The sequence below is a fragment of the Hyperolius riggenbachi genome, chromosome 1, assembly GCF_040937935.1.
Source record: "Hyperolius riggenbachi isolate aHypRig1 chromosome 1, aHypRig1.pri, whole genome shotgun sequence".
Taxonomy (NCBI): domain Eukaryota; kingdom Metazoa; phylum Chordata; class Amphibia; order Anura; family Hyperoliidae; genus Hyperolius; species Hyperolius riggenbachi.
This window is the reverse complement of record NC_090646.1, coordinates 266,948,029-266,964,443: the sequence shown is the minus strand read 5'-3', so window position 1 is coordinate 266,964,443 and position 16,415 is coordinate 266,948,029. Positions and strand designations below refer to the sequence as shown.

The 16,415-nt window shown below is 42.3% G+C and overlaps 1 protein-coding gene across 1 annotated transcript; it reads right to left on the bottom strand.

The window, feature by feature from the left end:
* Positions 1–10,179: 10,179 nt before the first annotated feature.
* Positions 10,180–15,205, bottom strand: NKX6-1 (NK6 homeobox 1). The gene is made up of 3 exons (XM_068271127.1): positions 14,566–15,205; positions 13,084–13,256; positions 10,180–10,428 (listed from the first exon to the last, which is right to left on the bottom strand). Exons 1-3 carry the CDS (start codon positions 15,203–15,205, stop codon positions 10,180–10,182), a joined length of 1,062 nt encoding a protein of 353 aa, XP_068127228.1.
* Between the last annotated feature and the right edge of the window lie 1,210 nt (positions 15,206–16,415).

The following is a 16,415-nucleotide window of genomic DNA, read 5'->3' as shown; positions in this document are numbered from 1 at the left end:
TCCCCGCTGGCTTCTCCGCTCCGGCCCCGCCACGCTCCGGCTACTGAACTTCCTGTCCAGGGGAAGTTTAAACAGTAGAGGGCGCTCTACTGTTTAAACTTCCTGCCGGGACAGGAAGTTCTGTGTAGCTCTGGAGCCCGAAGCCCAAAGCGGAGAAGAAGACCAGGGGACTCGCGCCGGCTGGAGCAAGTAATGTATTACCGCTGTATTGCGTCGGTCATCGGGAATTCGAACGCCGCTAACGATGCACTCCCGACCCGCCAGCGACCGACAAAAATCTTCCGCACGGATGGGTCGACGGGAATCGATGGGAACGATCGATTTCAGATGGAAATCGATTGTTCTGTCAGCAGTGTGCGCGGCGATTTCACAGCCATTTCAATCACTGCGATCAAAATGGCTGTATATCGGCGGGAAAATCGTTAGGTGTATGGGCCCCTTAACCAACAAATGAGCAAATTGTTCTGCCTGTCGTGTGTGCCTCCCGTGCACCTGTCTCTCGTCCTCCTTCCCTTCTCTCCATTAAACAGAACAGATTACTCAGCTGTTTACAAAGTGAACATTCTGATAGCTGATCACCAAGGAATACTTCCAGACCAAGCAACAGATATTTAGCATCAATTCAACAGAATACCCAGATAGTTCATGGTGTACCCAAAATTAAATTAGGTAGTCAGATTTGCCCACAATAGTATTAGGCAGACAGATGTGTTCCCAAAAATATTAGGTACCCAGAGGTGCCCTCAGTATTACATAGCCAGAGGTACCCCCATTATTAAGTAGCTAAATGTGCCCTCAAGTAATAGTTAGCTAGTTTTGCCCCCAAGTATTAGGTAGTCAGAGGTAGCCCCCCAGTATTAGCCATATGTAAATTGCTAGTATGAAGTAGCCAGAGGTGCCCCCTAATATTAGGTAGCCAGAAGTGTCCCAGAGTTAGGTTGTACCCCTTGCCCCAGTTTGGGTAGCAGATGTGCTCCTTCTTCATTATTGGTAGTAGATGTTCCTTTCCCTCAGTAAAAGCAGTAGATGTGCCCCCAGTATTAGGCAGCCCCCTCCATATAGGCATCAGCTGTTCCCTTCCCCCTCCCCTTAACATAGGTATCCAGATGTGTGCCCTAGTATTTGGTAGCCCCCAACATAGGTAGCAGATGTATTCTCAGTTTTAAGTTGCCCCCCCCCCCCCCCCCCCCCAGTAAAGGTAGCAAATGTGCCCCCAATATTAAGTAGTATAGGTTGCCAGATGTGCCAAAATATTAGGTAGCCTTCCACCAGGTATAAATAGACAGGTCTACCCCCAGTATTATGTAGCCTCACCAACCCAGTATAGGTAGCGAGATGTGCCCCCAGTATTAGGTAGCCCCATTGCCTTTACCCACCCACTATAGGTAGCCAGATGTGCCTTCTGTATTAGGTAGGCCCCCACCCACCCTTTATAGGTAGCTAAATGTGCCTCAGTAGGTATTCAGAGGCGCCCCCAGTATTATGTACCCCTCCAACCCTCCCACCCAGTACAGGTAGCCAGGTGTGCCCCCAATATTAATTAGTCAGATATGCCTTCAGTATTAGGTAGTACCCTTCCCACCCATTATAAATAGTCATATGTACCCCCAGTATTAGGTATCCTCCCCACCCACTAGGTTGCCAAGTGTGCCACCAGTTAAGCTAGCTTACCACTATAGGTAGCCGGATATGCTTCCAGTATTAGTTAGCCCCCCACCGAGCATAGGTAGCCATATGTGCCCCTAGTATTAGGTACCCCCCTACCTAGTATAGATAGCTAGATGTGCCCCCAGTATAAGGTAATCCCCCTCCCACCTAGTATAGTTAGCCAGATGGGCCCCCGGTAACAGGTCACCCCGCCTTATATCCAGAATTGTGAGCAGAGCGTGCAAGAAAAGATAATACTACTCACTATTCAGCGCCAGGATATCTCCTCAGCCGTGTCCAGCGCATCCTCTCTAGGACTCCTACATTGGTGTCAGGTAATAAGAGGCACTGCTGCATCGAAAGGGGGCACTGTGGCGCGGCTGCCGAAAGATCTCAGCACTGAGTGATGAGTACCTTTCCCTGCACACCCTGCTCACTGGAATTCGGCAGTCATTGGGGAGGGCGGGAATGAGAAGGGGCAAAGCATTTCCGGGAGGGGGGGCTGTGTCCCCCATAGCCCCAGTTTGAGTTCTGAATGTGTGTCTGACTTTTGGGGGCAAAAAGAGAGGATTTACATACTCTGAAGTGATGCTCACGTAAAGCTAAATACAAATAAAAATAAATACCTTCAACTTTAAAGGATACGTTAACCTTCAAGAAAATGTGGTCGGAGAGGTCAACGCAGCTGCAGTAAGTCCGTGCGCACTCCCACGGGAAGATGTAGCCAGCGTACGTACCCTCTGACCCGGACTATACTGCACGCGCATGCGCAGTATGTCTGCTTGGGGATCAGAGGGCACACACGCTTACTACGTCTTCCTTCGGGAGTGCGCGCATACTCCTGCGGACTTACTGCGGCTGCATCGACTCTTCCGACCACAGGATAGTACTAAGAAGGTTTTGAAATGAACGGAGCAAGATGCCGGGCCACGGGAGGTGGTGTAAGCCTATCCGCACTTCCCAACACACACAGAGGGAGTTAATTGATCATTTTGTTGAGGGCTAAGGTACACAAAATGATATTGGGCATCTATACGTAACATTAGATCCCTGCGCTTAGGTGAAAAACACACCACTGGGATTTTGGCAAGTGGACTTAACTAAGCCAAAAAGATTTCTGATTAAAAGACTTGCAATGTACAGAGCTGCTATCTTCTTGAGAAACTAAAGTCTTGTCCTGTCATGTGGGGGAGTAAAATCCCAGGAAACAGGGAGGCATTTTCCCCCTGGGCCACTCCCTTTCCTTTAAATGGGACTGTTTGGAGTCTTTCTGCTAATATGTACACATTGTTACTGCTTCTCCAGACACTCTGGTCACTAGTTGTCAAGGGCCTAGCACATTCTTAGTTTTGCTACCTGCCTGGATGTTCTTTCACTTTTTCCTAATCCATTACAAACTCTACTCCATGTCAGGGCTCTGTGGCCACCCCTACCTGTGTTTCCACTGCCCTCCTCCGGCTCAGAGGCCACCTATAAACAGAGCTGGGGGGCAGGCCACAGCAACACAGTGGGGATAGAAGCCACTGAGCTCCAGACGTCAATGGAAAGGCTTTGGGCTGAGGGACATACCAGTAATATGTATGCAGGGTACTGCAGATTAATAAATCAACCTCAATGATTCCTAGACTGCACAAACTATAATGATATGATTTTTTTAACAATCACAAAGCCTGCCCCAGAAGCCTGCTCACACTCATTATTACAGTACCATGTATCAAATAAATATAAATTGTATAAAAGTGAACTATGTTATACTTAAGGGCAGAGGTGTAACAATAGACCCTGCAAGGGATGCAGTTGCGGGGGGGGGGCAGAAACCACAGGGGGCCCCCATCCTGAGAGACTGATAACTAAGGGCAAGAAGAGAAAAATAAACGTTCTGTTCTCTGCACAATTGTTCTAATGACTGCATCTGCTCAGCCATTGATAAGGAATCATACTAAGTTTTGCAGACAAACATTTGTAGACAGTCCCTATTCAGTGTTCAGCGGGGTCTTGTGTACAGTGCTGTTCTACAGTACAGTGCCCAGCCCCCAACCTCTCTACACCTACCCAAGTGCTGTGTACTGTAGTGATGCTGGAGAGGTCTGCAGAGCCAGTTCTGCTCCATCAGAGATGGACAGAGTGAGTGTATTAAGCTGAAGCTGGGAGCACACTCATCTGTCAGTTTTCTGTGTGTGTTTTCTGCATACCATGGGCCATATGCAATTCACTTTTTCTCCTGAGTTTAGTCCTAGGAGATAATTTTTCATCTTCGATTTAAAATAACTTTTTAGCACTTTGCGATGGAAAAAGTACCAAAAATAAGGTGAAAAAGTACTGCCCAAATTATTTTGAGTATTTGTTTGCTTGCTGGTGGTGAAAAAGACATTTTATTTACAAGTTGTGAAAATATCACCTGGGAGAAAATTCAGGTGAAAAAGTGAATTGCATATGGCCCCATGTGTGTCTGAATGTGTAAAAACATGCACGTTTCATCACAGAAGCTAATGTAATTGATAAAGAAAATGCTTGCAGTGCTTCACTGCTGTCTGTTTTTATCTACATGGGAAAACACATTTAATGGCCCATACTCACGGGCTACAAATCGTTGCTGTCGCTAGCACACGGGATCATGTGCGCGACAGATAGGCGACAGCTCGTCGCCAGCTCCTTCTGCATACACACGGCGGAGGGACCTGGCAACTGATGCGACAGAAGCTCAGGGTATTCCCTGCTGGTTGCTGTCGCTAGTCCGCATACACACGCGGACTAGCGACAGTTGCGGCGAAGTTGCGCGGCAACTGTCGCCAGGCGGTTGACCGCGTCAATCGACTGGCGTCAGCAGCGACGAGCGACGGTTTGGGGTGCGTGCCCGTGTTGCGCCCATACTCACGGGCGACCTGTCGCCGCAACACGCGCGCGCCACATGGTTGCGGCAACAATTGTGCCTCGTGAGTATGGGCCATTAGTGTGCACTACCCTAGCCAATTGAATAAGGCCCCGTTCACATCTGAGAGGGAATCGCACGATTCCCGCTCACCGCAAACTGCTGGTGGTTTTTAAAACTGCTTAGCACATGTAATCCTATGGCAGTGTTCTCACTGCCACAGTTGTAGGTGTTCTGCGATTAGCGATAATCGCAAACGCGTTACCTTCAGCGTTTTGTTGGCAATTCTTGAGAGATCGCGATTAGCATGTATAGAACCGCTAATCCAGTGATTTTTCTGCATTAATCGCGGCAAAATCACTCTTGCAAAATGCTAGCTGTAATCACTAGCGTTTTGCGATTTTAAGTGTGAACGGGTCTAACATTGGTTCTCAGTTTACCTGTGCAGCAGGTGGGGGAAGGGGAGTTGTAGGGAGGGGGCCCAGTGATCTCTAGTTACACCCCTGCTTCTGGACAATTAGTACACAAGTTTGAATATTGCTTCTGTGCTGTAATATATTTGAATTATAATATGATTGTTTTTCCTTGACCAACTTTATTGAAAGATGACACACAACTGTTCCTTTCAGCTCCAGACTACAATTCCTACCTATTACGTGTTCCTGATTGCCGGACTGCTGTATCTTCTTTCACAAACATAAGCAGAGCATGAAATCACACAGCCTGGATGAAGGTCCAGCGAGTATTTCCTGGGTACGTTTGATATTAAAGAGAATCTGTACTCTAATATTCTTACACTAAAAAGCATACCATTCTATTCCTTATTTTCTCCTGTGCCCCTCTGTGCTGTTTCTGCCACTCTCTGCTGCAATCCTGGCTTGTAATTAACAGTTTTAGGCAGTGTTTACAAACAAACTAGCCAGCTTGTGATAGGCTCACATAAACAGAGTGTGTGAGTCATACAGAGTGTGCAGGGGCCTGCAGAGGGTGTGTATCGCTTCTATCCAATCACAAGCAGCCCTGCACATTCCACACATTCAAGCCTTAGCCCGACAGACACGACAGAGGAAAGGAGATAACATTTATTACAGAGACAGTGCAATTAGGAAAGGCTGCAGAAAGCCAGAGCACATTAGAACAGGCATAGGAACTTATAGGATAGAAGAACTAAGGCTGAAAAATTTGTTACAGAGTCTCTTTAATAGTAGGTAACACTTCTTACAAAGAAATCTAAAAAACAAGTTGGCTCTGTCCATTTTTTTAAATGTCCTGTAAACTTTCTGTTCAACTGTTTAGGTCTCAAGACTTTAGCTATAGTTTAAAATTGGATGTTTTCACAGGTCATGACTTTCACTGTAAAGCTATCTGCTCTAAACTGAGGCCCTCATTTCTAAAAGCAGAGATAGCTTGTAGGTCTTTATCTCAATACAACAACCATAAAAACACAGCAGTATTGTTCCACCCCTAACACAATATCATACATTATTCATGTGGAGTATTTATCTCAGCCAGCATTGCAGCACATTGCAGTGGATCATGAAATAAAAAATATTTGAAATAGGCTTTGTCCAAGTGTGAGCAGTACTGCTGTGTTGTGAAGTTATGCTCCTGTGCCAATTGGCTGGTCCTGATCACATGAGTCCATATGAAATGGCCACATTTCATTTGGGTGAAGGGAGGAGCTGGAAGTCTTCCTTTACTGATTAGCTGATTTCTTCTTTTCTGCATGTACAGTAATTTGTGGTCTGCCTATTGCCAGCACCTGAATTACAGTGATTTTATCATAACTCGGGCTCTGGCTATTGCCAGAGGCCAAATTACACATTGAGCACCAAAATACCCATAATTGACATTACAGCAGCACCCAAATCTGGCACAGCGTGGGTACCAAGTGGGCACCTAAATGACTTGTCTCAGATCACATGCCACAGAAGGCTTATGAAAGAATGGTAGAATTTTAAGTAATCGCAAGCGCTATTACAGCTTCATAGGTGTGAACAGTGCCCAATACATTTCAGGTGGCAAAGCTGTTCTTGTGAGAAGATGCCCCTATATGCATCTTAACAAACAAGAAGGTAACGTGTTTTTGTGTTTAGAAGTACACATATTAATCTGAAATATTTTACAGTTTGAAAAATTGTGTGTGCTAGAACAGCACTAAGCAATGCAGAAATTGTTTTCACATTTACATATTCATACTGACATTGCTAAATAGTTATCGGTTTAGATTCAGCAGATTTTAGTGTCTCTTAGGGCTGGTTCATACTGGGTGCTTTGGTAGCGTTTTGCTGTTCGCTGGCAATCAGCAAGACGCTGTTTTTCTCTGTACAGGAAAGTGATTTTAGAGTGATTGTGTTTTGTGAATCTTTAACATTATAAATGCAATTGCTCCAAAATCGCTCCAAAAATGCTGCATGCACCATGTTTGAGATTTCAGCAAATCGCTAATTACTGGTGACCACTATAGTGTGAACAATACCACTGACTGGCATTAGCAGCAGCTCTTTGCTGATGGCCAGAGATCAGCAAAGCACTGCCAAAGCTCCCAGTGTGAACCAGCCCTTACTCCTGGGAGCAGCATTCCCCCTCAGCTCTGCACATACTCCCTTCAATTAATTTCAATACAGAGTACATTGTACAAGTGAGTGCATACAGAATGTATAACACATTGATGAGTAAAGATAGTAAAAGTATACTATACAGGTAAGCAGCATACATAATTAAGGGAGATACTGAGGAGAATGGGATTGCGTTGGTGGAGTTGGTCAGTTAAAGTGATATTATTGTGATCATTATTTCAACTAAAAATTGCTGTTTTTTTCAGATAGATACAACAGAATTCTTATTTACAAAGAATCTATCTATCTATCTATATATCTATATATATATATATATATATATATATATATATATATATATATATATATATATATATATATATATACTTAGTCATACAGTGACCTACATTATTCCTAACATTTGCTATTATATAGTTACTGTATATGAATATGAAATTGATGTCAATAATATTATTATAGATAAAGGCAGAGTGAACTGCAGCAAAATCTGGTCTGGATTATTGTGTCTGTTACTTTCTGAAAACAAATCTGAAATATTCTTCCTGAAATTTTTGAAATGGCTTTTTAAGTAAATCTCCTGTCATGTTTGATCATTCAGGTGCACAGACAAACCTAAAGCAGAATGCGCGTAACAGTCACTTAGGTGGCATGAGCTGAAGTGGGAGAGGAATAATTCCAGAGTTCTTTCAAAGCAATAACGTCTCCACTGAAGAAGTAATCATACACTGATTAGGCTTTGTAGCTACAGATATTTTTATCTTAAATGAAAATATTTATATTGATATTATAGAAATGTGAAGCCCCGTGACTTAAGGTTTTGATCGGTCCCTATGATAATCTATAACTGTCTTATTAAAATGACTGTGAAAAATAATGACCTAACTAGAGCAGTACGTGTAGCATGTGGCCGTTTCAGTGTAATGGTGTGGATGGTTGTATTACAAATCATCAGTGAGCAAAGGCAACAAATAGTTGTTACATTAAAAACAGTTACAATAAACTTTCTCAGTAGTAAACTGTGTTACGGCTGTATGCATTACCCATTGAACTAGTGTTTTCCAACTGCACCTATGCAAAGCGGGGAGCAAAAGGTCATTGTAATCAATTCTCTTTACAGAAAGTCCTGGAAAATCCTGCTATGCCTGTGGATTATAGTGCGATTTGTTTGTGATTAATGTTGCATTATTTTTAATGTTTAGGTTTTAGCACACTACCCATATTTCTTTCATGTGCAAATATGTGCAATCACTTATTTTTACTTGTTTCACAGGAGCCTCCTATAGCAGAAATTATTACACAGGGCCAGATACAAAGTGAGCCATGAGTGCAAATAGGACTGAATCTTTTAAACACCTTTTGATTCTGATTTTTTTAAAGATATAAGCGAGACAATAGCGATAATGATGTTATTATTATTATTATTATTACCATCATCATCATTACGCTATAACATAAATGTAAACACCACACACTATATACAATAGATGACAATGCAAACGACTATTTTGGAGGCTAAATCTTAGCCCTACATGTAGATTTTGGTGAGGGATATCCACATTTCTCTAAAGAGGTTTAGTTAGCCATCCTTGATCTTGATATGTTGTGATATTAGCGGTTGTACGTGGTCTGCACGTTGATACCCAGCTGTTCTGTGTACTGTACATACAACAAATAGCTACATCGAATGTTTTTTATTTTATATAAAATGGCACGTTTGACGAAGTGGAGCATTTATTGTGTTCCATGTGAATTTGCGTGTTAAAATAACACAATGCAGAGTGTACAGAAAACATAAGTGACATAACTGGTACAAATCTAGGGTGGAAAGAAGAGATCACGTTTTCCTGGAATAATGAACACATATAAACATAAACAAAGTGCTGCAATAATAATAATATAATAATAAAAAGATACAAACAAAATGTCCAAGGAAATCTTATCGGTCAAACGGTTTTATTAGATCCCTGACGAGACCGCAATTCCTCCTTATCTTTCGATCTAGTGACCTTGATTTCTCTTCTTTCTTTCTTTTCTTTTCTTTTTTTTTTTTAAACAAAAAGTGCATTATATACTTTATGGTATTTGCAAAAGTCTTTTTTACGCTTTTAGAACTGAAACACCTTTTATATAAATTAATAGACATTAAGATGTCAATATATCACTGTAGTTATAGATTAAAAAGAACGCAATGTACATATCTATAGTAAATTTTATCATACAAAAAGAGGAACGTTTTATATTGCAATATGGTTTCTAGCCTGGATTAAACCTCCTGCAAAGAAAAGCATTGTGGGTCGATCCTATAAAGAGTCAACGACATTGCCTGAATTCCACCCTCTGCTCAAATATAAGTTTAAATAAGTAATAAATACCATTGGCTGTGTAACTGTAATGCCAAACAGAAAGTAAGTGATCAATCAAGATGGGGAGAGGTGTTATGTAAAGACCACACTCTAACCCATTGCCCATTATAGACTTGGTAGAGGGTCAGGATAGGTCGAAAGGTAACAGATGTGGAATGGTAAAGGGGGGGGGGGGGGGTCACGTGATTCCCCCTACCTTTATCTTCTTTGACTTTCTTTAACACAAAAGGTTATTTTACATTGAAACATTCACAGTGGAGTAACCTCTGGTCAACGTGACTCACTACGTATTTACAAGAGCCCTCATACGAGTTGATTTAGTGAACCCTTCGCTATCGCTAGGACTGCCAATTCCTGAGCAGTCTGGACGTAGATTCTGGGATTGTTTGTTCTCCCAAGAGGTGATTTAGCTGAGGCTCAACTCAGCATGAGAAAGAACAAAAAATATAGCCCAAATCAGCCGCCAGCTGGTGAGCTGACTAGGTGCTGCTTATTAGGTCGTGTGATAACGTGTTCAGATTGAAGTCTGGGTTTCTTCATTGGCTTGGGATTTAGAAAAATATATGTACATCTCACAAAATAAAAAGTCTTATTTCGCCCTGGCTACAGGTGCAGTGCTGATGGGAGGACAAGAGGGGAGCAGAGGAGTCCATGGCTCATCTGTATCTACTGCCCCATGATATTAGTCATTGTTCCAAGTTGGCAGTTTCCGCACAGCCCTCTAAGAGGAGCTGTCATTCTCAGACTGTTGGTGAAGCAATGAGCTGTTGGACTTGTGTTTCTTCAGGAGCTGGGTGATCTTCTCGTCGTCTGAATTGGGATCCAGGGGCTTGTTGTAGTCATCATCCTCATCCTCGTTATCTGAGGTCCCTTTCAGCCTCTCCGTCTCAGTGTCCTGCTTCTTCTTTGCTGTGGCCATCTCTGCTGCGTGCTTCTTGCGCCACTTGGTCCTCCTGTTCTGGAACCACACCTGCAAGGCAAGCCACAACAATCAGTCACTTCTCTGTGTTACACGCAGCGCCCCACTACTCTCTACAGAGGCTTATGGAGGTTTTCTAAAGTTCCATAAAGCATTTGGACTCGTGTTTGATTCGGTTATATATAAATGCATTATCCTTTATATGCTGCACAGTGTAATAGACAGAATGAACAAGGAGGCTTCCGGAAATGCTGGAGTGCTGACTAGCTGCATGGTCTACTACTATTTTATTGATAAATCTCAATTAATATTTCCGGACTTTAGACCAATATTTTTTTCTATTGTGTTTTTATTTATATATTTGCAATTAACAATCATTTATAAGTGCTGCCAGTAACTTAGTAACATAGTTAACATTTAGTTTTGAAAAAGACATCCGTCCATCAAGTTCAACCAAGAAGGAAAACATGCCCTTTAACCTGTTACCTCCAGTAAATATTCAGGTTAGAAAGCGTTACTACATTAACAGAGCAATATGATACTGCATACGGATAGCATAATTCTTAAATGACTGAGGCCTCTATAACATATGTTACTCTAAATCAGGTATTTTTCTTTACATCTTTACATCGTAGTATTCCAAAAACTGAGAATTGTTGACACCCTTGAGCCAACACGCCACTAAGGATCAGAGCAATAAGCAGTACAAGTTATTGGCTTGGATTGCTAATTGGGCAGCAATGAAGTGAATAGCACCAAGCATCCAAATGTGCAGAGAAAATCCTATTTTTGAAATCCCTCGCATCCTATTGGATATTTGAAGTGCCAGATCGCCTCTTTATTTCTCCTCAGCTGCACATCCCCTTTACTAAATCAGCCCTCATTGACTTGCATGCTGGTTAGTGGACACGAGACATAACAATGATTTATTTCAGCAACCAGCATTTTGTATAATAAATCGCCAGGGCACCATATTCAGTAAAAGCACATTACACTCTTTATAGCCCGCTGATCCAGGGTATATATTATTATTGTAAGAAGAATTGTGAAGGGACGCCCTCTATAGATTTTCCCATAGCGGACACCTGATGGCCTGACTGCTTAGAGAACTGAAAAAAAGCGTGATTCGGTCCAGCACATGAATGTCTCGCCAGCCAATCAGAGACAATCTCTGGGATAACTTTACAAAGCTAAAAACATTCCTTCTTCGGGTGACATCCTGCAAACCTATAACCCTCTGCCCCTGTACCTTCATCGTTATAGCTATACTACAATAAATATTATCATACATATGTTATTATTAATCATTTTGCAAGGTGTTGTTATGCATACCATAATACTGTACTGTATATAATATCATATTAAATGATAACAAAAACACCCTCTTGTCTCTTATTGCTATTAAACCCTTTCAAGTATAACTCGCTGCCTGTATCTTCCTCTAAAATAGCTAGTGTTTAGGACTTTACTCATCAGTACTAGCCAATTAAGTAACTTCAGCCAATATATTCAATATTGTGAAAAACAAATAATTCGTAATTCTATATTTCTGATTAGTCTGTGAAGAGAATAAAAGGCGTTGCAGTCAGTTCACGAAGAATTGGATTGAATGAAAAATGTGATAAAATCTATTTGAAACACAAATAATGCCTGACTTTTTACTGTGTTAATTACTTTACATTAATTTGGGATTTTCACACTTAGAATGAAAACTTTCAAGATGATTTGTGCTGTGCCCCCCCCCCCCCCCCCACACCCCTAAGCATGGGGTACAGATAAGATAAGATAAGAGAGAGACATTTGTGGGGGGGCTGTGACATAAATGCAAAAATTAAACCTCCTGGAAAAAAGATTACATCTATTTAATATGACAAATGTGAGGTGTGATAGTTAGGCAGAAAACGTTACGATGTCCCATCACTTATTAGCTAAGTGCATCCACATAGCAGGTGTGCACACCAAGCTGTATTCAGGGGGACAGAATCCTGGCTGAAGCTGATCAGTGAATAGGTTGTAGTGTATTCACCAGCAGACGTTTACCATGACGAATGGGAGCCAGCAGATAACACAGTGACACAAGTCACATATGTGACAATGGCAACAGGTGATCCAGCGGTTATTGTGTCCCCACCATAAACCTCTCCTCTACCCCCCGCACTGCTAGAACTGCACGAGCTTCTCGCATCGCCAGAGTCACCCGGGTGACCGCAGCTCCCTCCCTGCCACCCAAGTCACTCTTGTATTCTCAGATACTCTACATCACATCCATGGACCCTATTGTTAGCTATCCTAGCAGCCGAATTATATATATATATATATATATATATATATATATATATATATATATATATATATATATATATATATATATATATATATATATATATATATATATATATATATATATATATATATATATATATATATATACTTGGATGTTAACTATAGCTTTATTCTTCTGCATTGTGCTTGTTCTGTGCCTGATTGGTGTGTGTTGGTGGTAAGAAATAAGAGAAGTTTCAGCTGAGTTAGATACGGGAGATATACCATCCGAATTACATTGCAATGTAGGGACTGCTTTGCTCTGTATTAGTATAAATAATAATAGCGGAGTGGGTGAACACATTGCAGAAGACACGCATGCACTGCTGAACAGTAGAGCCTAGCCACGCAGTGTAAAGTTTGCCCATAGGCGCTAGCACTTACTTTCACCTGGCTCTCCGTCATGCCCAGCGAATATGCCAGCCTGGCTCTTTCTGGTCCAGCCAAGTATTTCGTTTGCTCGAAAGTCTTTTCCAAGGCGAAAATCTGCTGACCGGAGAATGTGGGCCGAGTGTGTTTCCTCTTCCCATCCTTATCCAAGAGCACCGAGCCCTGATCTGCAAACATCAAGCCACAGCAGCTGTTACTGGCATGCATGGGATAATACAGGCATCCGACAAGCAGGCACTGAGTCCTTATACATTATTCCTCAGAAACATGCAGAGAATAGTGGCTGCTCAACTGCTCATGTACTGATCTGTGGTGTGCATCTGTATCCAGCATACGGATATCACATGTCACCATCAAACATTGCAACAAAACCATTATGTCAATAATAATAACAACCTAGATGATCATTACTATCATTACTAGTTATATAAATCACGCATCAACAATTATTATTTTTATTATTATTATTATTTTCAATCACGCAGCCACAATATTAAAAGCAGCATAGTGTATTATTTGACCTATTACCATCACTAATAAAAATGAAAATCTCCCAGTAATCTTTCTATCAGTTTTTCTCTTTGATTGTCTCTTTATACAGAGATGACATAACAAAGCTATCCAATATTTACAGTAAAATGATCAGGTCTGATCATTGTAGCACTCACTGATGTACAGTATTTTTCTTTTTCTATGGCGGGTTTCTGTACAGTTGTAAATTGACAAATCAATCTACCACCTTGAATAAAAAAAATACAAAACAAAACAAAATTCTATCTACAGTATCTTATTTTTTATTTCATTTTTTTACAATCGCTCCACTGTTCTGTGAACAAAATCTAGTATATGCATACATATATAAAACAACTTTTATTGCATTTATTTTAAGATTAGTATAAGCATGCATATTTGTATGAAGACAATTTTCTAAATGACCATATAGGTCGACACACGTAACTAAAACCTTTTCATGCATTTCTTATTTTTAATGTTCGGTGGAAAGGGCAGCAAACTTTGCTATAGTTTGTATACGAAAAAACTGCACGTTTCCGAAATCAGATTATTTCCTGCGTATTGTCTAATATTTCTTTATCAAACATTAGAAATATATATATATATATATATTAAAAAAAAAAACTTAAAAAAAAAACACTTTCAGTTTCAGTTCTTTTTTTCCTAAGCAGCTGATACGGCACATATATATGCGCACATTATAAATGAGATGTGTTTGAATCGCTCTGGAACAAAATATTCAATTATTTCATAAAAAATATGACCACATTTCCTGATCTGCTCACAGTATGTTTTTGTTTAATGGCAACATTTGCTAGAATTGTGTACAATAAACTTCTAGTAAACATTGCCACGATGTGAAAAAGATCTCCGTCCCAGGCCTACAGTGTAGCGCTTGGAGGAAGTTTGTACGACAGTTCTTGGAGTTAACAAGCATAAACAAGAAGAGGACGAAATACTTACGGGGGCCACAAGCCAGTCTGGCGTCTCTCCAGGGTGGACTTTGCATCATTCCGGGCCAAAAGATTGGGGTCCTGCCCGGGAGATCTGTGAGAGGCTTGGGGTAGCGGGCCACAGCGACTGCAGCACTGGGGCTGAAGTAGAGTCCAGGATGGGGTGGAGGAGGGGGGCTTAGGCTGCTAAACCGAGGAAGTCCTGCCAGTAGGCTAGCAGGGGAGGAGGTAGAGGCCACAGCAGCCGGGGAGACAGAAGTGTTGGGGGTGAGGGCTGCCCCAGCTAGAGAGGGCAGACAGTGCATCACTGGTCTGCTCAGTATGTCCTGGATTCCATGAGGAGTCGCTAGTGACACCTGGGGTGGTGGAGTGCACAGAGACGACAGGGTAACCGAGGAAGGAGGTGTGGAGGAAGAATGCTTCAGGGACAGCTGAGTTGGAGACCCCAGTGGCGGAGAAGGTGAGGCTGAAGATGAAGAGGACGAGGATGATGAGGAGGAGGCAGAAGAGGAACACGGTTGGCCGGGCAAAGCATAGGCTGGGTACAGAGGAGTTTTCATCTCTGCCATGCTATGTAGAGCTGCCAATGGGGGGCTGCTGAGGAGGAATGCGCTCTGCCTAGTGCCATCCATCTGCCCTAAAGCCAACATCACCGGGCAAAGAAGCTTCACACAACACTGTGGAAGAAAATAAAGAGAAGTTTGGGGCGGACAGCCCTGAAGAGATCAGTTTTAAGCTGAATATTGATGTCTATTACACGTTGATCCTTAAGTTCGTCAGCATGAGGAAAGTTACCAAGAATAGTTATGTTTCTTTTTCTCTGAATACTTTGTTACAAGTCAAAGCACGGGCAACAACACCAAAAGGGTCTTTAGAGTTCTCTGTCCAACCACCATGTGCCAGCAGAAGGGAGGATGAATGGAAGGACAATTGCCACCTTCTCCTAAAAAGATAAGACTTTCTTCTGGCCACCAGCAACCAAGACAGCGAGATGACAGCAAGGCATACTCTCCTTATCAGAAAAGGGAAGGTCCAGGATCCAGAGTGGGGAAGAGTTATCTGGGCTGCTAGAAGACTCTCTGTACTGCAGCAGGAGGATGCCAAGTCCCATGTGACAGCAGTAACACATCGATCATCTCTTCATCTCATCTCTGCATCCACTTCTGAAGGTAGGTAGCTAGGTCTTCTGTGTGTGCACTGTGGAGTGATGATCCCAGCTTGCTACAGTCACTTATGCCTTGTGTTATCACCTGATTGCTAAAAGCTTTCTTTCACAAACCGAGTCTGAAGTCAGTTTTACCTCTCCTCCCACCTCTTCACCTTGCTTCCCTTCTCTCTCCTCCTGTCTGACAACACAGATGAAGCACTCCAAAGGTAATACAATATTTTCATCATCTTCTACCTCCTTAAGGCGAAGGGATGGAGGAATAACTTTGAGCTGTCAATCACCCAGCAGGGGAGTGTCTGTCTTCACCTATAGCATAGGGCCAATGGAGGGGAACCCGGCAAAGTGACGTTCCATGCCATCCCACTTCGCTGTCTGATTGGCTGATAATATATCAGCCCCGTAGTAGGAAGCTGGACCGCCCTGATTTGCGTATTGGGCGCTACACGCATCTCTCGTACTTGGTATGAGTGTGATCATTGATACCCGCTCGGTAAATGATCTGCTGAAGTCAATCGAAGGCGCTCACTTTTTGTCAAGTAAATGCAAGCAGCTTTCTAAACGTGTCCTATTGCCGGAGGGGATGGGGGATATTTGCTATGACAAGTCCATCTCTCTGCTGCCATGGTCATACCCTGACCACACGCTCAGTGGGCTTTTCTCAGCAGATCACAGCTTGCAGGGCGCCAAAGCAC

Excerpts from the sequence above, each read along its gene's own strand:
- NKX6-1 (XM_068271127.1), bottom strand. The coding sequence starts at position 15,205 with ATGTTGGCTTTAGGGCAGATGGATGGCACTAGGCAGAGCGCATTCCTC. Across the intron at positions 13,257-14,565 it reads CAGACTGGCTTGTGGCCCCC|ATCAGGGCTCGGTGCTCTTG; the intron begins GTAAGTATTTCG and ends TGATGTTTGCAG. Across the intron at positions 10,429-13,083 it reads TGACGGAGAGCCAGGTGAAA|GTGTGGTTCCAGAACAGGAG; the intron begins GTAAGTGCTAGC and ends CTTGCCTTGCAG.